General features: G+C 49.0%; 1 protein-coding gene across 12 annotated transcripts in view; it reads right to left on the bottom strand.

Annotated features, from left to right (window-relative positions):
* ATP2B2 (ATPase plasma membrane Ca2+ transporting 2) overlaps positions 1–25920 on the bottom strand; it is a 126042-nt gene that overhangs the window by 30249 nt on the left and 69873 nt on the right. For 8 of the 12 annotated variants that reach the window (XM_063630703.1, XM_055260184.2, XM_055260186.2 and 5 more), the window contains 6 exons: positions 21997–22038; positions 21003–21161; positions 18181–18395; positions 14570–14812; positions 1192–1433; positions 8–242 (listed from right to left, as the gene is read on the bottom strand). In XM_063630703.1, coding sequence (XP_063486773.1) covers positions 8–242; positions 1192–1433; positions 14570–14812; positions 18181–18395; positions 21003–21161; positions 21997–22038 — 1136 coding nt within the window. The remainder of the gene's footprint in view (positions 1–7; positions 243–1191; positions 1434–14569; positions 14813–18180; positions 18396–21002; positions 21162–21996; positions 22039–25920) is intronic. The other 4 variants (XM_063630704.1, XM_055260191.2, XM_055260203.2 and 1 more) reach the window with 1 other exon arrangement.

Below are 25920 nucleotides of genomic sequence, written 5' to 3'. Positions count from 1 at the left end.
GTCCTACCTCTGGCCGCACCGGGTCCTCGATGCCCACCACGCAGATGCAGGTGAGTTCGTTGAGGATGTCATTCTCATTGTCCCAGTCCGGCTCGGGGCTGCTGGGGAAGTCGCGGTAGGCCACGCAGATAGTGCGGAGCCCATCGCAAGCCATGGGCTCAATCACCTTCTTTACCATCTCGTCCCGGTCGCGGGGCCGGAAGACACGGGGCTCTCCCGCCCCATTGAGGATTTTGCAGCACCTGGGGGAGGATGGAAGGGAGATGGGGAGCCCAAGGAATGCTCCTTCTGAAAAGGCTTAGAGACCACCTCCCCACCCTCGTGATGCCCAGCTAGCTGTGGCTGGTCATCCAGTGCCCATCTAGTTCATCCCCCAGGCAGGGTGAAATCAGGCATCCTTTCTGCAATTTTTGCCCAGGCCACTCAGCAAGCAGAGCCCTACTTTGATGTATTATATACTCACAAGATTCATCTGAAATAACACTCCCACAGCTGAAATGGTTTACAAAGCACATAAAACTCAGGCTAGTAGCTCTTGACCCTGCCTGCACATTAGAGTTGCTTGGAGGAGCCTTTAATAAATATCCATGTGTGAGCCTTGCCCCAGAGGTTCCAGTTCAATTTGTCTGAGGTGAATCCAGGAATCAATTTTTTTAAACACTCCTTAGAGTGATTCCAATGTGTAGCCAGGGTTGAGAACCACTGGTGGCTAGACCAATCCCCTCAATGTACAAGTGGGGAAACTGAGGCCAGAGAGGGGAAGGGATTTGCTTAGTTCACCAGGCTTATTTCCAGCACTCCTCTGGAGTCAGAGGACTGTGGCTAATAATGAAAATAGCTACCATCAACTGACTCTATGCTAAAGGAAGTGAAATAAGAGAGATCTAAGTGTGATAATGGCTTCCTGATGAACCAGCGGCTTAGGGAGGAGAATGGGGAGGACTCTGGTTATACAAATGTTTAAGAGGATATAGTGGAAAACACAGTGGCCAAGGGGCATGAAAGTGAAGATGAGTCTTGCTGGATGACCTTGGGCAGGGCCCTCTGTGGCTCTGGGTGCTAGATGGCCACTCCCTCTGGGCAGGCTGCTGAGCCTGGCCTGGATGGTGGCCTGTGCTATATGACTCTGACATCCCCAGCTCCCTGCACCAGGGCACAGCCCTCAGCCCCGGTGCCCTGCCCAGCGCTTACTTCTTGAGCACGATCTCAGAAGCCCCCTTGCTGTACATGCGGAAGCTCTCGTCGGGCAGCTTGATGACAGTGCTCATGGACTTGCGCACGGAGTTGAAGGTGTACACTTTGTACAGCTTCTCCTCTGGCATCTGGCTGCGCACGGGCTCGTAGTCCTGCTTCAGGTCCAGCACAAAGCCCAGCAGGCCGCACTCCGTCTTGTTGCCCACCTGCCGAGGCAGGGCGCCCTCCTTCTCTGGGGGCTGCGGAGAGAGGCAGGAGCGGCTGGCACCTGGTGGGGCCTGTGTCAGGGGAGCCTCTGCCCCGGCTGCCACTGAGGCTCTGGGACTGCCACTAGGTGGTCTTTGGGCTGGGGGCTGAGCCTTCAGGGAGCCCTTGGCCCATCCCCTGCACCCTCAGGGCTCTGCATCCCAGGTCCAGTCCTGGCTCCAGGTGAAAGGAGTGAAGCAAGATCAGCTTTTAAAAAAATGATGAATTATTTCAAACATGAAAAAGAAATGATGTACCAAAGTTATGTGCCTACCATCCAGCTTTGTAGCATCTTAACATTATGCTATACTTACCTCAGATTTTTCTGTTTTAAGAAGTAAAACATTACAGATAAAGTTGAATCCCCTCTGCAAATCTCTCCCCATATGCATAATTCACTCCTTGTCCCAGAAACAACTTCTGTCTTAAATTTAGCATTAATCATTACCGTGTGTGTATTTAACTGTTAATTCTGAGATAATTGTAATTCACATGCAATAAGAAACAATACAGAGATGCCGTATACCCTTCATCCAGTTCCCCCAATGTTATCACCATAGTATTAACACAAGTACCACAACTGAGATGGAGATGCTGACACAAGGAAGCCGACCTTGTTGAGATTTCACCAGCTTTACATGAGCTTGTGTGTGTGTATGCGTGTGTATTTTCTATGCAACGGCACCACGTGTGGGTTAATGTGGCCACCACCGCTGTCAAGATTCAGGGCAGTTCATCACAAGGGTCCTTGTACTACCCTTTTTTTAAAGCTATGGTCACCTCTCTCTCCCCTCACTCCCTGGCCATGGCAACCACTAATCTGTTCCCCGTTTCCAAGCTTTCATCATTTTCAGCCTGTTATGTAAATGGAATCATAGTCTGTAACTTTCGGAGCTTGGCTTCTTTGCTCAGCAGAATCCCCCTGAGATCCAGGCAAGCTGCTGTATGTGCTGATAATCTGTTCCTTTTGATTGCTGAGTGGTATTTCATGAGACAGACAGACTGTCCCTCGTGAGTTCAATCAGGTTGAACCAGTGGAAACTGCTATTTTTGAATGTCAAAAATGGTCAAATATGGGCAAGTTCATGCAGTTTAGCCTAATGAGACTCCTGACCTCAAGTAATCCACCTGCCTCAGCCTCCCAAAGTGCTGGGATTACAGGTGTAAGCCACCGTGCTCGGCTGTAACTGCGCCCGGTTGTAACACTGCTTTTGAGATTCATTGATATTTATGGCTCTAGTGTGTTCCTTTTTAACTGCTCTATAGATGCCATGATATGAATACGCTGCAAAGACTTATCCCTTCCCTGAGTGCCTCCCTTATTTCCTTCTCCCCTGCACACATTAGACACACAGTCTTTGGCACCTGCTTCATGCTGGCCCTGTGCCCCTCACAGGGCCGTGAGAACACCATTAGCTCCTGTCCTGGAGACTCCCAGAACACCAGCTGCATCTCCCCAGCACCTGTCACTTCCTCGCATGGCTGCCTGAACACGGGCTGTTTCATGCCTCTGTGCCTTCACCTCTGCTGCTCCTCCCAGGTGGGTCCCTCTCCCTTCCCTGCCAGGCAAACTTCCTCTTGTCCTTTAAAGACCAGCTCAAATATCTCCTTGTTTTTGAAAACTGCCATGTGAGTCTTTCTTCCCTCGCGTAAACAAGCTGCATTCTATTCCTCTCTGGGTTCTCAGGGTCAGTGCAAAGCCCAGCACACAGCAGGTGCTTATTAACTGTTTGCTAGATGGCTTAATGCAGACCAGAGTGGTGAGGGAGACTGGTTAATGGTAAGGATGAGATGCCTCCATATGGGCACTGATGTGGGATTCACAGGAGGCTGTGAAAGTGCAGATTTGCAGGTGGCTCCCACGTGCACCCCCCGACCCCAACGCACACACCCACTCATGCCACTTATTAACATTCATATGGGCGACTCAGATGGAGCTGGCTTCAGGGGTGGTGAAAGACACCAGAGATAAACCTAAACTCTAGAGAGATTCTGAAGACAAAATAGCTATGAACACGCCTGTGTCCCCCTGAAGTACCAGATGAACCTCTCACAAGGAGCCCTCTGCATCCTCGTCCTCAGTCTCCCTCGTATTACCCAAAAGAGCAGCCCAGGCAGGAAGAAGGTGGACTCAGGAAGATGTCAGCATGGACTGGCTGTGCAGGGACAGGGCAGACCCTCTGTCAGCAACTGGATATATCCCTGGCCTATTCTTCCCTCTTCTGCAGCTAGGGCTCGGGCCCAAGGAGCAGACCCGATTCACATGGGGGGAATACAGGCATTGACACGCAGTGGTCCTGAGACCTGGGGATGCATAGGAAAAAAAAAGAGCCTTTGAACCTAAACCAGGTCCTCAGTTTCCCCATCTGTAAGATGGAGAGGCTGGAGCACATGCTTTCTAGCGCAGAGAAATATCAACCCTCTCCTTAAAGTGGATGTGGTGAGGGAGGGTAGAGTGAGGAAGAACTGCAGGTCCCTCGGTGGATGGTACGGGGGCCGTGGATAGGGAGCAAGGCTCAGAGCACCTCCCAGGCTCCCACAGCCATACTGACCTAAGGCATCCTGTGCCTTGAAAAATGCCCCACTCCCAAGCTCTTTGACAGGTTTTACTAAGAAGCAGAGGAATATTTGACACAGCTTCCCATGTCTGAAGTTTGGGAAAATAAGTTCTAAGATCTTCGCTTTCTCTCTGCAGTATGCTATTATTATGTGCTATACATATATATATATATATATATATATATATATATATATATATCTCACACACACATATATGTATATATTTGCAATTTTATAATTAACTTTCTGTTGATTTCCAGAGTTTTATGTATTTTCCATAACAGTTTTTTCTCCCTCTACTAATGAAAGAAAATGACGACACAGAGGACTTAAATAAAAATGCCTAATTACTTATTTGCCCAAGACAGCTGAGCAGTCATGCCTGCAAAACACCCAGCATTTTATTACCCTCTGTGAAATATTTTAATTTTCCTCTAAAAGGATTTCAAACAATCCGTGGTTGCAAATGGCAGAGCTGCCTCCTCCGTAATTCAATTTGTTTCCATGAACTTGAGCTCTGAAATCGCCTACATGCATTACTAAGAATCAGGGACCCTCCCCTTTTCTCTTTTGGCTTTTTAAGATCCTGACAAACCCAGAAGTTTTGCTCCTGCTGTAGAATTTCCACGAGCCTTTTTATCTCCAGGGCTCCAACTCTGTAAGGGAGTTAAGGCATTGGTATCGTTCCTGTTTTGAGGGATGGAGAACAGGCCCCGGGGAGAAAAGGGACTTGCTCCCAGTCAGGGACCTGCAGAGGCTCAGGCCTGGGACTGCCCCAAAGCCCCTGATTCCAGTTCCAGCTTGGTCCAGCACATTTCTCTGCATGGTGTTGGGCCTTTAGGGAATGCTTGGTGCAGCCATGATCGTACCTTTGAGAGGACAATTCGTGCTCTTGTTTTGGGATGCTGGGAAGTGAATGGAGTTAAGATCAATGAATGATGACTTGAAGAGCTACAAGTTATGGATAACATTTGCAAAAATGGGATTAAGAAAAACCATAGCATGTATCATCCATTAAGATGGCTACTATTAAAAAAAAAGAAACAAACAAAAAATAATGTTGGTGAGGATGTGGAGAAACAGGAACTCTTGTGCACTATTGGTGGGAATCTAAAATGGTACAGCCACTACGGAAAACAGTATGGTAGTTCCTCAAAAAATTAAACATGAAATTACTATATGATCCAGAAAGTTTGATTCTGGGGAATATGCCCCAAATAATTGAAAACAGGTACTCAAAGAAATATTTGTATACTCATGTTCAAAGCAGCATTAATCACAAAGTCTAAGAGTTGGACACAACCAACGTGTCCATCGACAGATGAATGGATAAACAAAATGTGATTTATCCATACGATGGACTATTATTCAACCTTAAAAAGGAGGGAAATTCTGATACATGCTACCACATGAAGGAATCTTGAGGACATTATGCTAAGTGAAATAAACCAGTCACAAAAGGACAAAAACTGTATGACTCAACTTATATGAGCTACTGGAGCAGTCAGATTTATAGACAGAAAGTAGAATGGTGGGCTGGGCGCGGTGGCTCACGCCTGTAATCCCAGCACTTTGGGAGGCCGAGGCGGGCGGATCACGAGGTCAGGAGATCGAGACCATCTTGGCTAACATGGTGAAACCCTGTTTCTACTAAAAATACGAAAAATTAGCCAGGCGCAGTGGCAGGTGCCTGTAGTCCCAGCTACTTGGGAGGCTGAGACAGGAGAATGGCGTGAACCTGGGAGGAGGAGCTTGCAGTGAGCCGAGATCGCGCCACTGCACTCCAGCCTGGGCGACAGAGCGAGACTCTGTCTCAAAAAAAAAAAAAAAAAAAAAAGAAAGAAAGTAGAACGGTGTGTGCCAGATATGGGAAGAGAGGGGAATGGAAACTTACCATTTAATGGGTACGGAGTTTTAGTTTTGCAACCTGAAAAGAGTTCTGGAGATGAGTTGTACAACAATGTGAATGTACTTAATACTACTATATACTTGCAAATGGTCAAGTTTGTAAATTTTATGGTATATATATATTTTATGTAAATTTTTAAAATAAAAAATAACTTAAAAAGCTGCCAAACAGGCTGGGTGTGGTGGCTCACACCTGTAATCCCAGCACTTTGGGAAACTGGGGCGGGAGGATCATTTGAGGTTGGGAGTTTGAAACCAGTCTGGCCAAGATGTCAAAACCCCGTCTCTACTAAAAATACAAAAATTAGCCAGGAGTGGTGGCAGGCACCTGTAATCCCAGGTACTCGAGAAGCTGAGGCAGGAGAATCACACAAACCCGGGAGGCGGAGGTTGCAGTGAGCCGAAATTGTGGCACTGCACTCCAGCCTGGGCGTCAGAGCAAGACTCCATCTTGGGAAAAAAAAAATTATGATAATAATAATAATAATAATAAAAAAATACAAAAGCTCCCAAATGAACCCCATAGCATGGTAAACTGCAGTAACTGCAATGTGATGATTTTTCTAAGAGGCCATTAGAAAACAACTTTATGCTAATTGGCTGTCTCTGGTGACCTAGCCAGTATCCTTTAAGGACAGGCATCAGCAATGACGTCTCCCCTGATGCCTGGAGGCCCAACCTCAACAGCTGCAGTCATGCCCGTTTCCCCAAATGCCTGCTTTGTGCTCACCACTCTACTGAGCTCTTCACATGCATCATCTTATCATAGGCTCACAGCTGTCTGCGAGGCAGTGGCTGTTCTTCCTCTCATTTTACAGTCATGCACAACTGAGGCCAGGAGAGGCGAGGCTGCATGGCAAGGAAGGGTCTACTTGGCTAGGAGCCGAAGCAGGGGGTCTGGGCCCTGAGCCCACAGAGCACCTCCCCCAGAAGCCTGCCTCTCTCCCTGGCAGAGACCACTGGCTCAGAGTCACTAGGGCAGGGCAGTTTGCCTCATTCACGCCCACATCCCCACCCCACCAGTGCCATAGGGCCTCCAGTGAACATTTGTCCAGTGAATCAATGAATAATTTTGTGTTTGTGTGTGGGGTGCTGCCAACAGGACGCCAGGTGGCACGAAATTTTGGCAGAACTTGGTTCCCAGAACCATCTTCTAAAGGCCTGGCTTTTGAGGAGAGTGAGGTGGCTGCGCAGGGCCAGTGAGCCCTGGGGTCTTCCCCAGAGGCGGGGAGGGCGGGAGGTGGGTGCGGGTGTCCGGGACAACAGAAGCCCCCTGGAATGCAGAGGCGCTGCCCTCCGGGAGAGTAGACTCTCAGGAGCCTTCCCCAGCTCACCAGTGCAGGGTGTGTGTGTGTGTGTGTGTGTGTGTGATGCACGGAGTGTGTGTCTGTGGTGTGTGTACATGTGTAGTGTACTTGGTATCTGTGTGGTGTGTGTGTGTGTATGATGTGTTTGGTGTGTGTGTCTGTGGTATGTTTGGTGTGTGTGTGGTGCATGGTGTGTGTTGTGTATGTGGCATGTGTGTTGTGCACTGTATGTGTATGGTATGTACTGGTATAGTGTATGTGTTGTATGTGCTGTGTGGGTGTTGTATGTGCACAGTAGGTCGTGTACATGTGTTGTGTGTTTGATGTGTGTGATATGTGGTGTATATGTGTTGTGTAGTGTGTGTGATGAGTGGTGTGTATGGTGTATGTTGTATGTGTGTGGTGAGTGTTGTATGTTTGTGTGATGAGTGGTGTGTGTGGTGTGTGTTGTATGTGCATGACATGTGTGGTCTGTGTGTTGTATGTGTAGTGAGTGGTATGTGTGATGTGTTTGTGATGTGTATTGTGTGTGCTGAGTGGTGTGTGTATGTTGTGTGTGGTTAGTGTTTTTTTGGTGTGGTAATGTGGTATATGTTGTGCGTGATGAGTGGTGTATGTATTTTGTGTATGTAGTGTGTGTTGTTATGTGCATGGTAGGTGGTGTATGTGTGTTATGTGTGTGATAAGTGATGTGTCTCATGAGTGGTGTATGTGTGCTGCCATGTGTTGTATGTGTGGTGTGTGTGATGTGTTGTCTGTTTTGTGAGTGTTGTGTGTGTGTTGTTATATGTATGGTGTATGTGGTGTGTGTAGTGAGTGGTATGTGTGGTGTATGTTGTATGTGCATAGTAGGTGGTGTATGTGTGTGGTGTGTTGTATGTGTTATATGTGTGGTAAGTGTTGTGTGTGTGTTGTATGTGTGTGGTAGGTGGTATATGTGTGTTGTGTGTTTGTATGATGTGTGTGTTGTGTGTGTGGTAGGTGGTAGGTGGTATATGTGTGTCCTGTGTTTGTATGATGTGTGTGTTGTGTGTGTGGTAGGTGGTATGTGTGCTGTGTGATGCATGATGTGTGTGGTGAGTGGTGTGTTGTGTTGTATGTGCATGATGGGTGGTGTATGTGCGGTGTGTGTGATGAGTAGTGTGTTTTGTGTATGTGGTGTGTGTTGTATGTGTGTGGTAGGTGTTGTATGTGTGTGTTGTGTGTTGTATGTGTGTGGTAGGTGGTATATGTGTGTTGTGTGTTTGCGTGATGTGTGTGGTGAGTGGTGTGTGTTGTGTGCTGGATGTGCATGATGGGTGGTGTATGTGTGGTGTGTGTGGTATGTGTGTATGTGTCACTGTGTGCATATCAGGGTGAAAGGACTAACAGCTCTGTTAAAAACTGGAATTCCGCATCTGGAGTGATTTCCTTTAAACTCTTCTTCCAGAGACAGTGTTTGCAAAAAAAACCAAAAGCAAAACCCTTGTTGAATTCAACACCCAGGCCCCTGCTGTTTCACATACCCCATGGCCCGCCTCCCAACCTCAGTGCCCTGCTAAGTCCCTTCCAGTATCTTCCATGCCTTTCCACGCCTTCTGACCCTCTTGGCTTGGCCGGAGCCAAGTCTCGGGGTATGGCCTGGCTTAGGGGGACTTTGAGGCTCACTCGAATATTAGATCGAGCCCTGGGTTTGGCCTCAGGAGATCTGAATTCAAGGGCTGTCTCTGCTTCCCCTCTTCCCCTTTCTCCTCGGCCCTCCCTACTATCTGCTAGGTTTTAAGATTTATGGGAAATACAACACAGCCAACCCTCCTCCCTTCTGGGGTTATTGGCCTTGTGGCCACCTCCATGTAGAATGGGGTGTGCTGGGGACCTGGGGCTTCACCAGGCGAAGCTTGGCTTATCTGTTCAGGAAAACCATCCTGCAGGGGGAATCCTTCCTTCAGAACCACTTCAGGGGCTCCAGGGAGATTTGCTTTTCTCTCAATGGCTTATGTTTCAGAAATATGCCATAAACTCCCAACAGTTCAGCTCCACAAGTGCCCATCCTCAGTTTAATAGTTCAAATGTCAACTGTAGTATCAACCTCCTCTAAAAGAGGTCTAGTGAAGTAGAAAACTGAAGTCCGCTGGGGTGGTTTCAGTACACAGAACAGACATGGGCAGAACAGGGGGATGTTTTCCCAAGGAAACGTGGTGCCTCCAGAGTGGAGGAAAGAGCTATTTCCATCTGAAAGCTCAGCTGTGGCTCGGAGGAGCAGCAGGGCAGCCAGAGCTGCTAGTGGAAGTCTTGACGTACAAAGCACTGGAGACCACAAAGGGAATCTGAGGGTGTGCCAGGATTTCTGAGGCAGGGAAGCAATTTCTGACTAAAAGATGATTCACGCAGCTTCCCTCCGAGGGCAAGTTTAGTTACTGATGATTAGAAATAAGAATGGAAAGAAAAAAGGCTCTGCCATTCTCAGAAAGGATGGGGCACAGGGTGGGGCTGGACCCCTGAGAGGCCTCCCAGCCTGCAGCCTCAGCCCTCGCACCACCCTCCACCCGTGCCTGGGGTGGTTCTTCTGAGCGCTGGGAGGAGAAAGCCCGTTAGGGGCTTATTTGCTACCACTGGCTCCCCCCAGTTCTCCCAGCCTCACCTCTTGTCATTCTGGCCCTGCAGAAATGCCCAGGCCACAAATCACCATGTTTCCTAAGTGAGCTACACATCTTAAGATCTCTGGCCCCTTGCAGGGTCATGCCCCCTGCCTGGAATACTCTTGCCCCCTGCCTGCTTGGTGAATTCCTCCAGAATTCTCTGGCCCAGCTCTGCCACTTGGTGGTGAGGAGCAACCCTGGCAGGTTCCCTTCTGTTTCTGCAGCACGGTTTTCCTAGCTGCGAGATGGGAATGGTCCTACTTGGCCAGCTGACCTGAAGGGGATGTTGAGGGTCAAGAAAGACAGTGGCTGGCATAGCAAACTACAGAGGGGAAAGCTCAGAAAGAGCAGCAGAGGGAAACAGAGGAATGACTGCCATGGATGAGCGCCTGCCTGCTCTGTGTCAAGCACTGTGCAGGGTGCTGTACACACGTCAGCTGGTCTAAGCTTCACAACAGCCCTCGGACAAACAGCCTCATGGCAGAGGTGTGGCTCTGCCCTGAGTGGCAGGGACCTGGGCCTGGGCTTGGGATTGTACAGATCTGGGTTCCAATCCTGACTTGGCCTCAGATCTGCTCGGGTACTCTTGGCATGTGCCCTAACTGCTCCAACTGCAGGGTCCTTATCTATGCTTTGGGGTGTGGTGTCACCCACTCTGTGGGTTGTCATACAAAGCAAGGTAGGGAAAGCACTCAGCATTGAGCCTAGCTAAGTAAATGTTAGCAATAATGATATGCTCACTTTATAGACTGAAAAACAGAGGCTCAGAGAGGTTAACTAACTGGCTCAGGGTCACACAGGTGATGAGTGTTTTGGGGCTGGGATATCAACCTGGTCTGTCGGACTTTAGAGCCAAACCTCTTAACCATTGCTTCCTTAGCTAGGTATTGGAACACCTGGATTCTAACTTCACTAACCCATGGGGTGACTTGGGACAAATCACTTCCCATTTCTCAGAGTAAACTGAGGAGGCTGAACTAGGTGGTCTCTATGGTTTGTGAATCTTGTAGACCTTGCAATCTATCCTTGCAAATACTCTTTTTTTCAGTAAAAGACATCGGCTAATTGGGAGGTCTATGGATCAGTGCTGCCTGGATGGCTGAGGGTAGTTGTGGAAGAGACCAGCTCAACAAGCTGGAGGTAGTGAGAGAGCACTGGTATTGGCCATGGGACTGGATCCAAGGCCAACTCCTGCCTCTTGCTGCCACACAAGAACAAAAAAGTAGAAGGTAGAGACATCAGTCCTGCCTTAAGACTCCTATAAATTCATAGTCACCCATCCACTCATTCACATATTCATCCATCCATCCATCCATCCATCCATCCATCCATCCATCTATTCATCCACCATTCCATTCCATCAAGCAATCAACACATCTACCCATCCCATCCATCCATCCATCCATCCATCCATCCATCCATCCATCCGTCCATCTATCCATCCACCCACCTACCAGCCAATATATCCATGCATCCACTCATCCATCCACCAACGAACACATCCATCCATCCATTTACCAACCATCACATCCACCCATCCATCCATCTATTCATCCATCCACCCATCCATCCACCTAACTGCCATCCATCTATCCATCCACCCATCCCCCTATCTATTCATCCACCCACTCATCCATCCACCCATCCATGCATTCATCCATCAATCCATCCATCCACTCATTCATCCATCCACCCATCCATCTACCTACCCACCACTCATCCATCCATCCCCCCTTCTCCCTACCTATCCCTCATCTCATTGATTACTCATCTACACATTTATTCATCAGTCCATTCACTTACATCACCCATCCACCCACCACTTCCCAAAAGTCTATCCGAGGGGGATGAGAGAAGACTCAGCTGTCTCCGGCTCTTAAAAAGCCCACAGCCTGGCATCAGACAGCAAGAAGACACAGAGGAACTGGCCTCCTTGTGGAAGGGGAAATATAGCGTATGGGAGCCCAGCCCTGCCCGGGGTCTTATTTTCCCAGTCTAGGCTAATTTCCCAATTAAAGCTGTTGGGTAGTGAAGCTGGTGGACATTGCATGTCCTTCCTGCCCTGTCTCCTCTTGTATGGTTTCAGAATGTCCTGAAATCTAGATTTCCTGTCCTGGTTTGGAGGGTGGCCAGATGTCTGCCCTGAGTGGAGCAGCTCGATCCTTTTCTCAGTATTCATCTGAGCCTAGAAAGGGGGGCCCCTGAGAGGCCTTTTGCCCCATATGGCTGGCAGGCCCTGGTGTGCCCACCCTCTGGACCCCAGACCTTTCTTCCCAAGCAGACTGTAGGCTAGAGGTGCTGCAGGGTTGGTATCTATGAACAAGAACCTAGTCTGGACATCTGCCTCAACAGCTAGCTTTAGAGTATCCATGGGTCAGCTTTGCCGCTAATTGGTTGAATGGTTTTGGGCAATAGTCTTTGCCTCTCTAGCCCTGATGTCTCTGCTCTCTTTATTTGTTAACGTCTGCATTGCTACAAACAGAATCCCCTTTCAGTGGGTGATTTTATTGCTGAATAACAACAATACTAGTCCTACTGAGTGCTGTGTGCTAAGCACTTTCCATTAACTAACTCACTTTATCCTCACAACAATCCAAGATTCTCCCCCTCCCCTAGGAAACTGAGGCACCGAGAGGTTAAATAATTTGTTTATATTCATACAGCTGGTGAGGGATTTGAACGAAGGCAGTCTGGCTCCAGAGTCCAAATTTTAACCACTACCCAGTCACACACAGGCTCTGCTGTCCTTCCCACGTTGATGGCTGTCAGCTCCCAGCAAAGAGAATAATGTGGCCAGGGAACTTACAAGAAAGACCCAGAAAGACAGGCCCAGGTATCTACGATGCCAGGGTTCCAGGTACAGAGGGGACTCTGGTGCCTGAGAGGTAAGGGACCTGGCCTGGGTTACAAACCAAGGACCCCAGTTCCCTGACCTCTCTCCAGCCTCAGCAGCTGCACCTCCTCAGATGGACCGACTGACCCCTGTCCTTTATGCCACCTGAACAGACTCAATCCACCGACATCTGGGAATGACATTTCAGCTTTGCCTCCAGTGCTATAAAGCACTGCTTAATTGAGACTCATCACTGTGGAGAGGTTTCCTCAGCCTTCCTGGCAGATCCCAAGAATTCTTTTTGACTATAATTGCATTACACACATCTCAATCCAAGCCCACCCCACAGAGCTATGCCCACATGGCTGAAGCCCATTCTGGGAATCGCCCTGTTCCCCTCTCTGCCACGTCTGCAGGTGGAGATCATTATCAGCATTCCAGTTATTTTAGGAAGGCCTGGGGAGCAGGATAAAGCATGGCTGATCTCCCTTGATTTCCAAATTGGGTGGGGTGGGGGAAGAAGACAAAAACATCGTCGTGTTTGGCATCACCCTCAGGGTTCTCTATCACCGTCTGCATGGGTCCTCTGACCTACTTTCCCCATTGTCAGTTCTGCCTCCCTTAGCCTGCTGCTCCAGGATGATGTGGGTGGCTGCTCAGCTGCTGTGGTGGAGGGTGCAGGAGCCACCTCCTCCTCCTTCCCCTACCAGCCCTTGGCTCTTTGCTGCTGACTCATGCTCTCTTTCCCATTTTGATAAAGCTGCTAGCAGCTCCTACAAACCCAACCTGATAGAGAAGGTTGCAGCTGGCTCAGGGGCAGAAGGAGGAGAAGGTCAGGGCTCAGCACATTGGGAGGGTAAACAAAAAAGCTTAGCTGATCACCAGATGCTCACAAGGCAGAAACACTCTGCATCTGGGAGCTGATAGACATCTGGATGGATGAACTTTGGGTTTCTCTTCATCCAGTGCTGGTTAATTACAAAGGGGCAACCTGTGCTTCTAAACCAGGTAGGGTTTACTGCATGTTGAGTCTAGGCAGCTTAGCTGAGACAGTAAGTTGAGAGTTTTTCTTATCAAAATGAATAATATTACTACTATTACCAACAACAACATCATCAGTGGTAGACTGTGAAAATGGCCACAATTATTCTCCTTTCTGAATCCATGTCCTTACAGCACCTCTCATCAAGAGATGAAATTTATTTTACCACTGTGTGAATCTGGGCTGGCCTCCTGACTTACATTGGCCAAGAGAATGCAGCAAAAAGTGACAACATGGCGGTTCAGGCCTCAAGAGAACTTGCACACTTCTGCTCTCTCTTAGAGGCCTGTTGTCGCCATGTGAACAAGCCCAGGCTAGCCTGCTGGAGGAGGTGAGACCACACAGGGCAGGGATGAGCCAGCCCAGCTGAGGCCATGCCAAGTCAGCCTACAGTTCTGCCAAGATCAGCAGAGATGTCCACGTGAACCCCTGCAGATGCAGGAGGAAGCCCAGCTGAGACCAGAAGAACCATCCAGCTGAGCCCAGCTTGAACTGCTGACTCACAGGACTTTGAGTGAAAGATACAGGTTTGTTTCAAGTCACCAAGTTTTGGAGTAGTTTGTTATGCAGCAAAAGCACACTAATAAAAAGTTTGTGTGTGTGTGGGCAGGGGGAGTGGGGGTTCAATGACAGGATTTAAAAAACATAATTAACAATAAAGGTTTCTTTGTCACACAAATATTATAGCAATATTAATAGTATATTAAGTCAAACAGAAACATGTTGCTTACTACCTGACCATACCAAAATATATTAGCAGGATTTGAGACTATGAATCACATTGCTCAACCTGCCCAGTACCTCTGTACCATCCCATGGATGTTGCTCCCTCTGGTGGTGGATGTGCCTGGTACCTACTTACCAGAATCTTGGTGGTGTAGGCGCTGTTGATGGCGATGGCATTGACCAGCAGCTCCATGGTCTTGGTGTTGATGGAGCTGGGGTCGGGGATCTCTTTATGGTGGACATCACCGACATAGGCCTGTACCACTGTCATGCGATTGGTGGTCAGCGTGCCTGTCTTGTCTGAGCAGATGGCTGTGGCATTGCCCATGGTCTCACAGGCGTCCAGGTGGCGTACCAGGTTGTTGTCCTTCATCATTTTCTGGGAGAAGGGGCAGGTGAGAGGGCAACAGTGAGGAGAGGGGCTGGGGAGCATGGGGTACCTGGAGGCACCAGGTAAACATGCAGTAAATAAGGCAGAGCCACCGCAGCCTGCCCCTTTGCTTCCTGCACTTCTAAAGGATCTTGGTTGCTGCTGCCTCCTACACCTGGGCTTCTTTTGTCTGTGCGTGGCCCTTTTCTTTCTCTTTTAGTATCTGAACCATTTGAAAAACTCAATTAATTGAATTTATTAATTTGGATTATAGAAGTAATCTACATTCTTTATGGGAAAAAGGGGGAAAGACAAATAAGGTTGGTCCCTCTCTGAGTATTTTAAATATTTTTTTCTTATAGACTAACATAAGTAACTATTCCTTATTTGGTCATGAATTTTCTCACTGGTGCCTGGCTTTCATTCTCATTTTAATTTTACCAAAAGTAAATAAATTAGGATATAGGAAAATATCTGGAAAAATATCAAAGTATTAATGTCATTATTGCTAAGTGATAGAATTACAGATTTTTGTCTTTTCTATGACTAACATATATCACTTGCATAATAAAAACCACACATTTCTTTAAAAAAATATATACACGAAAGGGAAAAAGAAAACATATCAACTATTAGCTACCATGCAGGACTAGGTACATCTTGTATATATCAACATCCTTTTTTTTTGAAATTTATAACAAAAATGGAATATTCCTATAAACAATATTTTCTTCTATCTGCCTTCTTTTTTCTCTGGCCCAGCTCCACACTCATACCTTCTTCTAGGTTCTCAAATGAGTAATGCAAATGAAATAATTCTCAAGGAAATACTGTTCTTCATGCAGGCCCTCCTGACATAGTAGCTGAATCAGATAGAGTTCTAGGCTGTGCCTAGGAATTTGATTTCGTTTATTTTTGCTCATTATAACTCTTTATAACCAGGGTAAAAAAGAAGTGCAGTTAGAATAATTTTAATAGAGCTTTATGTTACTAAAAATGAGTATTAGTAGGATTATATTCTCTTGCAGTTTCTCCTACTGTAACTTGTGATAATAGTAATAATATATGCATATTGAATGATCAACAGCAACTTGAATTTGCAACACATGATACAGTTTGCAAAGCCTTGTTGCGAATTACTTCTTGTCCGATGTTTTAAGAATTTTGTGGCACATGAAAAGATTCTGGTAATCCATTTTGGCAAGTGAAGAAATCTAGGCAAAGTGACCTGACTAGGATCACACACCTGGAGGGGTTTAAAGCTGGGATTTGAACCTACCTCCATTTAATCTCACAGCCTGGACCTTTCTATTGGGCCTCAGCCCACCTGCACTCTCTGAAGAGGGTTTGTCTGTTGGGCTCAAGAACCTTTAAGTCCGTACTGTCCAATATGGTAGTCACATGTATTGTGACTACACATATAGGGTACTAAGCACTTGAAATGTGGCTATTCTGAAGTGAAATGTGCTGTGAGTGCAAAATACACATCAGATTTAGAGGATATTATGAAAAAATGTAAAAGTAGTAGTTCATTTTTAATTTTTATATTGATCACATATTGGATTGATAATAATTTGGATAATAATGTTGGATTTGACATACTGGGTTAAGTAAATTATATTATTAAAATTAACTTCACTGGTTTCTTTTTACTTTTTAAAAATAATGTAGCTACCAGGAATTTTTTCTTTTTTAAAAATTATTTTATTTTGTAGAGATGGGGTCTCACTATTTGCCCAAGCTGATCTTGGACTTCTGGGCTCAAGTAATCCTCGGCCTCTGAAAGTGCTGGGGATTACAGGCGTGAGTCACCATGTCTGGCTGCTACTAGGAAACTTAAAATTGCACATGTGGCTCACATTCTGTCTCTTTTTGGGCAGTGCTGATCTAAGTGGTCAGTCATCTCTGTGCTCTTGATGGTGGCTCCCAGGTCCAGGCTCAGAGAGGCCACAGCCTGCCTCTCCTGTGTTGGGGTGCTCTCCTAAGTTTATCAAATGACTGTAAAAGTACCTGACTTTAACACTACCTAAGATGAGCGAAGGTAGCGGTGCCAGAGATATGAACTGCAAAAGGCGCAGAGGCCTAAAAGCATCTGTATATGATTCTCCCAAACCAGCTCTGTGCAACTTTCAAGGACATCCCCAGGCTCAGTGAAGTGGCTGTGGAGGCCCCCTACTTATGGCTCTATAACAGTCACCCTCTGCTGTCCCTGGGTCCCAAAGTAGCCTCTTGTTGTGACCTGTTTGGGCTCTGGTTTGTGGGGATGGAGTTTCTTCAAGAACCCTAAAACAGGAAGACGATAAGGGCCGTATTTGTTACACAGAACTGCCACTTTCTGGCACCTGTCTGGAGATCACTTTTCTGTATGAAATTACATCAGAGAGCCCAGCCCAAATTCCAGCTTGGAAACTGATGCTCACCATGCCCTCCGGAGGCTCTGCCAATTTCTCAGAGTGAATGCCTGGTTTATAAACATGGCCATGCCTCCACTCTCGCAGGGACATTCTGGCATGGGGCACTGGGAAACAGAAGCCCTACACCCGGCCCTTTGAGGTGGAGAAAACATGGGGCAAAGGGAAGAAAATGAGACCCGGGTGTGAGAACCTGGGGGTGACCCAGTAGGGTCAGACTAGCAGTGACTGGGCACTGCAGATAGTCACGGCCTGGGTGCAGGTGGAGGTGCAGCTCTGCCATCAGGGTAGCACTTAGAAAGGTCCCAGACCAAGCTTCCCTGGAAAACATTCATGACCCCAGCTCTTCATTTAACTGCTTAAAAATTTCTTATATTTTTAGCCTCTTTCCCAATGGGAGGAGGCTTCTATGAAATCAGACTTCCTTTTTGCTTTTGGCTTACCCCTCACACTTCAGGGAGCCACCTCTGAGATGAGTTTTACAAGCGCTACAGTTGCCCGCGGGGCCTACCACTGAGACCACCAGACTTCTGCATAAATTTGGTGGGGTAAGGATGAATTCTGGCTTGCATGGTGATGTCTTTATTATTTTTTTTAAATTTTTGAGTTGATTATCAATGTCTAAAAATCACGAGAGTTTACATTAAGTCCAGATTTCTGGCTTCTCTTGGAAAAAGGTGACAATGTGGCAATGCTGGGCCTGCACCCCTGCAAGGCGGTGTGTGGCTGGGCTGAATAACGGCTGCCTCTTCAGCCAGGGTATGGCTCTCTGGTTTGCTACAGGCCCCTGGACTCTATGAAAGCGTCCGAGTTTTGGGCTCCTGAATATATTCTTCTTCCAAGCTCCTACGGGGTCTATGGGGCTTCTTCATTCATCTCCCAACCCCAGCACCGGCCCCAGTGATCCCTCCAGGCCCTCAGCTGCAGCTGCATCAGCTGGCTGGTCCTGCTCTCCTCCCCTCTCACCTTCACCGAATAGGCCAACGAGATGGTGACGGCCAGAGGGAGCCCCTCGGGCACGGCGACCACCAGCACCGTCACGCCAATGATGAAGAACTTGACAAAGTACTGCACGTAGACGGGCGTGCACTCAGGCAGCCACGGCTTCTTGTTGACCACGAAGGTGTCCACAGTGAAGTAGAGCACCAGGATGATCACCGTGATGGCTGACATCACCAAGCCTGCAATGTGAGGGACACATGCTCGGGGGGTTCCAGGAAGTGGAGGTTGCGGGTGGTGTGGACCAAACCTTTGGCTGAAAGAGCTCTGGGTCAGGCTGACCCCAGCTCACCTCCCAGCTCTGCTACTCCTTGCTTTGTGACCTGTGGCAAGTTCTTGAGACCTTGATCCTCACCGAGCCTCAGTCTCCTGCTCTGTACAATGGGGTGCATATTTCCTCCCCAGGATTTTGTAAGGCTCAAATGTGGTAAGAATGCATGCAAAGTGCCCAGCATAGTGCTCGACACATAGTAGGTGCTCGACACATAGTAGGTGCTCAAGAGATGTGTGCCGAGTGACTGTGTGAATAAATGAGGAATGGTTTGCACAGAGCTTTCACACAATAATGATGTGAAGTCGGTATCATTTATTTATTCATTTATTCGACAAATACCTTTTGAGCACCTATGACACGCCAGGCACATCTTAGTTCCCAGTTTGGGAACTAGGGACACAGCAGTAAAGAAGACAAGAGTTCCTGCCCTTGAGGAGCAGACATTCTAGAGGAGGAGGAAGACAAGAAACAAAAAAACGAATACATGAACAAGACAGTTTCAGATATGCTACACACTGTGAAGAAAAAGGCCAGGATGATGTGATAGAAAGTGACATGGGGGGCAGGGGTAGGGAGTGGTTACTTTAGCTAGGGTGGCCAGGGAAGGCTTCTTGGAGGAGGTGATATTTGAGCAGACACCAGTCGCATGGTGACCTAGGGAAGAACATTCCATGTAGAGGAAACAGCAGGTGGCTTTTTTTTTGGATGAGGAAACTGAGGCTCAGAGAGGGGAAGTGACTTGCTTGCAGCCACAGGCGAGAGAAATGCTGTAACTGTAGGAACGCAGCTGGGGACCCATCCTGATCCCCTGGGGGTTCCTCTTTAGTTTAGCATGCCCATCCCCCATCTGCTACAGGTGCTACTGCAGGTGCTGTGGAGAATGCTCACACCTGCAGACTCTGACAGAGGAGGAGCCTGCTAAGGTGACTGGGTCCCCTTGTCGGGAAGTGCCTGGGAATGCACTCCCATCTTAACCTGATGGCCAACATCCAGTGGCTGACATGTTAGTCCCAAAGCCCAGCCATCTGCTTTGAGGTAGAACAGACCCTAGAGTTCTGGGCAGCATGGACTTTATCCTGAGGACAGTGGGAGTCATGAAGGAGGTTTGAGCAGAGGAGGGCAGGTGTGGATTTGGGTTGCTCCAGAGCTCCCATGGGATCGGGAGAGTCTGGGAGTTCTCTGGAAATCTCAGCTGCCCCTGGCTTCTTCCCTGGCGTGGACCTGTGCCCCTTGCAGGTCTCACCTGAGAGCACCCTGTCAATAGATCCCCTGCCTACCCATCTCAGGGAATTCAGCCCAAGAGAGAGGCAGAGATGGGCTGTGAACCCAGGAGTGCTTGACTGTGAACTCCATTCTTGGCAGGGCTGAGGTGCAGGAGGGAGAAGAGTGAGGACTTTGAAGGCCCTGGGGTTGTTCTCATCGCTTAATTCCCAGCCCTGTCAGTGCCATGTTTCCATGGAGTCTTCTGCCTGTGGCGGTGGCGATGGCGGGATAGAGGATAGAGGAAATCCCTGGGCCCATAGCTCTCCACCCCCACCTCCAGCTGCGGAGCCTCAGAGCCGGCTCCATCCCTGTCTGACAGTCGGAGGGGCTGGAAGCCAAGCTCCCAGCAGCCGGGAGCTGTCACCAGGCCCCCAAGTTTAAATATAGACAGCCAAGCCTGTAATCTGCTTCCCTTCTCTGCGCCGTGGTGTCTATAATTAGAGCTGGGGAGACAGCCACAAAGGATCGAGCAGCCAGGTGGGAAGGCTTTGGCGTTTGCTACCTCCTTACCCGGGAGGGGAAGCCTAGGCCATGCTAGAGGGTCAGGGGCTCACTTTGCAGCTGGGCCAGCGGGGCTGTCACCAGCCATCACCTGCAGTTACCACTTTAGTTGGGATGCCCAGTTTGTTGTGCGGGGGCTCAGACCATGGGTTTCTCCCTGTGCTCCTGGCACTGTCCCTCAGCCTCTCCAGTTTTTCCTCTGCACTGTGGCCAGGGTGGTCATGATAAAGCCCAAACCCATTCTTGTCTTCCTCTGCTCAAGCCTCTTCCGTGGCTCCCACTGTCCTCAGGATAAAGACCGTGTTGCTTGGAACTTCAGGCCCTGCACCCTCTCCAGCTGCTGCACCTGCCAAGTGCTAATGCTTTGTATGCAGAGTCTCCTTTAACTCCCACAGCAATCTGTGAAGTGGGGACAACTATTATCCTCATTGTACAGATGAGGATACAGAGGCTCAGAGCTAGAAGTTACTTTCCCAAGTTCTCACAGCTGTTGCCGGACAACAAGGCAGGCCGTCTGCTACCACAGCCTTGGCTTTGCTTGGGCTTCACTCTTCTGTATCACTGAGTGCTAATGGAGTGCTTCCTGTACACAGGACTCAAACTGGGTGCTGTGGTAGAGAAAGGTGGGCTTCAGGCACTCACTCAAGCCCCCCACTTTGCAGATGAGGTAACTGAGGCCGAGCATGGGGCAGGGCTCTGCCTGGGGTCCCCCTGTGAGCCCTGTCCCCTGCTTCCCACCTGTTACGCTCACCCGCCTTCCCGATCTGCACAGCCAGCTTGGTGAGCTTGCCCTGCAGCACGGACTTCTCCTTCTTGTGCATGCTGGCCTTCTTCCTGTCGTCAGCGTCGCCGCCCTCGGCACTCTTGAGGGGCTGCATCTCCATGGCGGCTGCCCCGTCCTGCTGTTTGGCTGCAGGGGGCAGATCACGCACGTGCATACACACAGACACATAGACACACACATGCAGGTCAGCCCACAGGGTGGAGACGCTGGCGCCCACCCCTGCCTGCCCAGGGTAGGTGCTGACTGCCCGGACTGAGCCCTGCATAGCTGGTGCAGAAGTCCTGTGATGGGGGGCCTGCCTCTTCCAGCTGGAGCTATGGATCCCAGTGGCACTCACTGCCTCAGACCTGGAATCTGGGACACAGCAGGGACTGATGCTGTTAACCTGGATCCCCCTCTCAGCCTGAACAAGGCCGTGGGTCCTACCCCAGGTGGTCCCTTGTCCTTTCCCACATTCAGACAAGACAGACAGGCTTGGGCTCTACCCAGCTGGTCCTTGGGACGTGTTATGGGATATTAAGTAGCCACTAGACAGGACGGACAAAAAAGGAGGCTTAGAATGTAAAAGAGGGTGGCCATGGGAGCCAAGTCACTATCCCAGGTGGCGTGGCCTCTTCATGCAGGATGGACTGGAGGGCCCGTGACCCTTTTGGACAGAGACTGAGCCAAACTCCCTACCCCTCAACCTCTAAGGATCTCAAAGTCTTCAGCTGAATGGGGAGCAGAGTTCAAAGGCTAGGGAGATGCTGGCCCGTGGGTATCCCCCTCCTCACCGGTGGACACCTCTTTATTTGGCCTGGCACCATGCAAATCACAGCTACACCCCCAAGGTCGTCAGACACCTGTAGGAGTGGATGTGTCTGCCTCTGGCCCTCGCCAGTCTCTGTCTCTGGTGTGACTGTCAGAGCCGGTGGGGAGGGGCCTCAGGGACGACAAACGCCGGTTAATACAAAAGGGTTACCTTTGCTCTGGCTGGTGTCCACATTGCCATCCTGCATTTTACCTACACGACAAAGAATTTTAACAGACAACAGAGAACAGACAACACATGGTCGGTCATCACGAAGACGCAACAGGCCACGGACATTAATGTCACAGATGGAGGGAGGGCTGTGCTGGCTGCATCCCTCTGTGTGGGGATGCAGGCTGGGGAGGGTCCTGAAGCAGGAGCAGGCCTGGCCGCACCTTAGCTGTGGGGCCTGCCAGCTGGGCAACTCTTGATTCTCTAGGGGACTCAGGAGGGAGGTTTCTGCTGGAATACTTTTGGCCCTGAGCATGCTACAGATCAGAGGGTGCAGGGGACTAGAGTCTGCAGGAGGAGGCAGCAGAGAAGCACTCAGGACCCCACACCAAGCTTTTTGTGACTGATTGGGTGTTTTCTGGGTTGAGAGAAGGCAAAGGGAGACTTGTTCAGTTACGTCCTTTTCATTTTCCCATAAAAGAAAACATGCAGATGAGAGAGGAGAGAGAGAGAGAGAGAGAAGAGAGAGTGTTTCTAGAATGGAGAGGAGTTTGGACAAGGCACTGAGGTCAATGTGTTCCTTAGTTTTGGCCTTCAAGAGGGATGATCTTTCTCCTTCTCCTTCTGAAGAGTGTGAAGCCACCCAAGGATGACCCCTTGCCCAATGCCCCTGAGAGTGACCAGAACAAAGAGTGATCAGGGGTCCCCATGGTGGTATACAAGGGACCTCAAGTGTGGCTGGGTTCTTGGTGAAGTGCCCTGGTCCCCAACGGGGGTGCTGACCCCTTGGTAGGGGTATGGCTCAGGCTACAGCAGCAGGCTAAGTAGTGTTAGTGGGCACCCCCTTCCATTTCAGGGTCTGGTGCTGCATCTGGCCCCCCTCCCTAACACTCATCAGAGCTGCCTGGGAGGCCCCCACTCCAGCCTTGGCCAGGAGCTTGTGGGCTGGGTGTGCAATGTGGGCAATGGAGGCCTCTGTCTCTTGCCTAGCACACCTGCCTTCACCAGCACCCTCCCATCTACTGGGCCTGCACGCTCACCTGGAGCTCTGCCTGCTCTGCCTACAGGCCTCGCCCCCTTGGGAGGGGTCTGAGAAGGTTGGCCACCCTTGGATGATGGCTGCAACGGTGATTCTCACAGCTCACATTCCAGCCAGCTCACCATGTGCTGGGCACACACATAGGCTCTGAGATTCCATCTAATCCTCACCACAGCCTCACCTATGAAGGGTGTGCTTGTATTATACCCATTTACAGATGAGAAGCTGAGGCTCAGAGAGGGAGATGAGCTGCTTGGGTCTCAATGGGTAAATGGAGAGCTGGCCCCAAAGTGCGTGCCTACTTCCGTCCTGCCATTGCTTCTCCAGAAGCTGCCGTCAGGGAGACCATGGACACCCCTCAGCCCCTCTGAGCCCAGGGGAGGGAAGTTGAGGTGGCACTGCTGGGACAGGGTTCCTGAAGTCTTCATTTCACCACCAGCTAGCTGCTGGCTTTATATCTCCCAATCTCATCAGCTTCCACTTTCATAAAACAGGATGAGACATTCACCTCCCAGAGTGCCCCAGTTACCTTCATAATAATCACTTGCACGGTTCAGCCTTTTGCAGTTTCAAAGGGCTTTTGCAAGTGTCATCTCTTGTCAGTCTTCCCAGTATCCCTGCAAGGTGGGGCAGGAGGGATTTTCATCACTCTCATTTTATAGATGGGGAAACTGAGGCCAAGGGAAGTTCAGAGGCAGCCTGCATTTAGGAGCATCCTCAGAATAACCCCATGGCTGCAGGATTAGTTCATCACTGTCACTGTGCCCACTTTCTGGGTGACTCAGAGGGGAGAAGTGGCTTCCCCGAACCTCGCCCAGCACTGTCTGTTCAAGGGTAAGTGCAGAGCTGTTCCCATGGCCTCCCATGGCAAAGGATCAGTTGCCCACCCTGGGCTTTAAAGTGAAAGACCCCTGTGTCTCTACTGTAAAATTCTTTCTACTGGATTAAAAAACACAAGAGAAAAAAGCTTTTTAGAGTAAGCAGGAATGAATAACAACAATTATTTTTATTTTCTAAAATAATTTTACTGACTGGGCTCAGGGGCACCAGGGGACTCCACTTCAATAGTTGGTTTTAGAAGGCTCAAAGGGGCCTTTATTTGCATTGCATATTATCAGATGCAATAGCCGGTGTGTGCACTCATTAAGCCCAGCTAGCAATTTCCTCTTTTATTTCCATAGTGAACACGTGATCAGAAAAATAATCACCAATGCATATGCTGGAGGAAGGGAAGGATGTTCTGGGAGTGCTGAGGCACAGATGGCCTGGTTTCTCAGAAGCGAGGGACTTATTTGGGGCTCTTCTGGCCAAACTGGTGCTCGCCTGGCCCTGAACTATGGGGGAACAGCCAGCTTTGGCCCCATGTGGGATCTGGAGATGGGCTGTATTTCAGGAGAGCTAGGAATGGGGTCTAAGATGGAGCCTTCAGGTGGGGTCTCAGAGGCCCTTCTCTGTATCTGGAATCAGATGCACCTTTTCCAAATGGGTCTATTCTCTGTGCATCACAAGGGGCATGGGTATGAAGTACATGGATTGGGAGGACTCCTGGTAAGCTGACCTGATACACAAGCTCTGGGAGAGAGACCACTACCTGGGAGACTTGGGAAACAACACTTCTCTTCCCCGTGCCTTCATTTTCTCCTCTGTGAAATGGGCTGATATCAACTAAGGTGATGTTCATGAAAGGCACTGGAAAAGCACTGTGTAAACATTGGGAGTTAGTAGTGATGTGTTATTACTGTTGTTGCCCAGGCTGGAGTGCAGTGGTGTGATCTTGGTTCACTGCAACCTTGAACTCTTGGGCTCAAGCAATCCTCCTACTTCAGCTTCCTGAGTTGCTGGGAATATAGATGTGTGCTACTATACCCAGCTAATTAAATTTTTTTTTGTTTTGTTTTTGTAGAGATGTGGTCTCACTACGATGTCTAGGCTGGTCTCAAACTCTTGACCTCAAGCGATTCTCCTGCTTTGGCCTCCCAAAGTGTTGGGATTATAGGCATGAACCACTGTGCCCAGCCCATGATGTATAATTTTTTTTTTTTTTTTGAGACAGAGTCTCACTCTGTCTCCCAGGCTTGAGTGCAGTGGCGTGATCTCGGCTCACAGCAACCTCCGCTTCCTGGGTTCAAGCAATTCTCCTGCCTCATCCTCCTAAGTAGCTGGGATTACAGGTGCCCACTACCACGACCGGCTAATTTTTTTTTTTTTTTTTTGTATTTTTAGTAGAGACAGAGTTTCACCATATTGCCCAGGCTGGTCTCCAACTCCTGACCTCAAGCAATCCACCTGCCTCGGCCTCCCAAAGTGCTGGGATTTCAGGCGTGAGTCATTGCGCCTGGCCTCGTGATGTATAATTAACTGTGATTAAAACCATGATTACAGGTCATATATTACATAGTGACACACTAGTAAATGTAAAAGAAAAATAACTAAATAATAACGGCAATCATAATGCTTCCAAGATGGATGGACCACACCCATTTTTCAGTTGGGGGCTTGGGGGAGCAGGGTCAAAGGGAAAAATTATCACCCTTTTTTTTTTTTTTCTATATCCAAGTCATTGTGATCTGGCTCAGAGGAAGGAGGGGAAAGAACACTTAATTCTCTCTCAATCAGCAAGCTTCCTCCTTGTGCCTCTCCACCTGTAATGTGCTCTCACCTGGAGTCTGGAAAGCCTGTTAAAATGCAGATTCTCCTTCAGTTGGTCTGGGGTGTGGTCTGAGATTCTGCATTTCTAAGGAGCTCCCAGGTGATGTGCAGGCTTTGGGTCCTGTGATCACATTTTGAATAGCAATGGCTTAGAGCATTATTTCCCAGAGTATATTATGGGGCAGACCAATCCCACAGGATTCAGCCAGGAGAGGTCTTGCAGTCAAATCAGCCTA

The sequence above is a fragment of the Symphalangus syndactylus genome, chromosome 21 (genome assembly GCF_028878055.3).
Source record: "Symphalangus syndactylus isolate Jambi chromosome 21, NHGRI_mSymSyn1-v2.1_pri, whole genome shotgun sequence".
Taxonomy (NCBI): Eukaryota; Metazoa; Chordata; class Mammalia; order Primates; family Hylobatidae; genus Symphalangus; species Symphalangus syndactylus.
The sequence above is the reverse complement of the archived record's forward strand: the minus strand, read 5'-3'. Positions and strand labels throughout refer to the sequence as shown.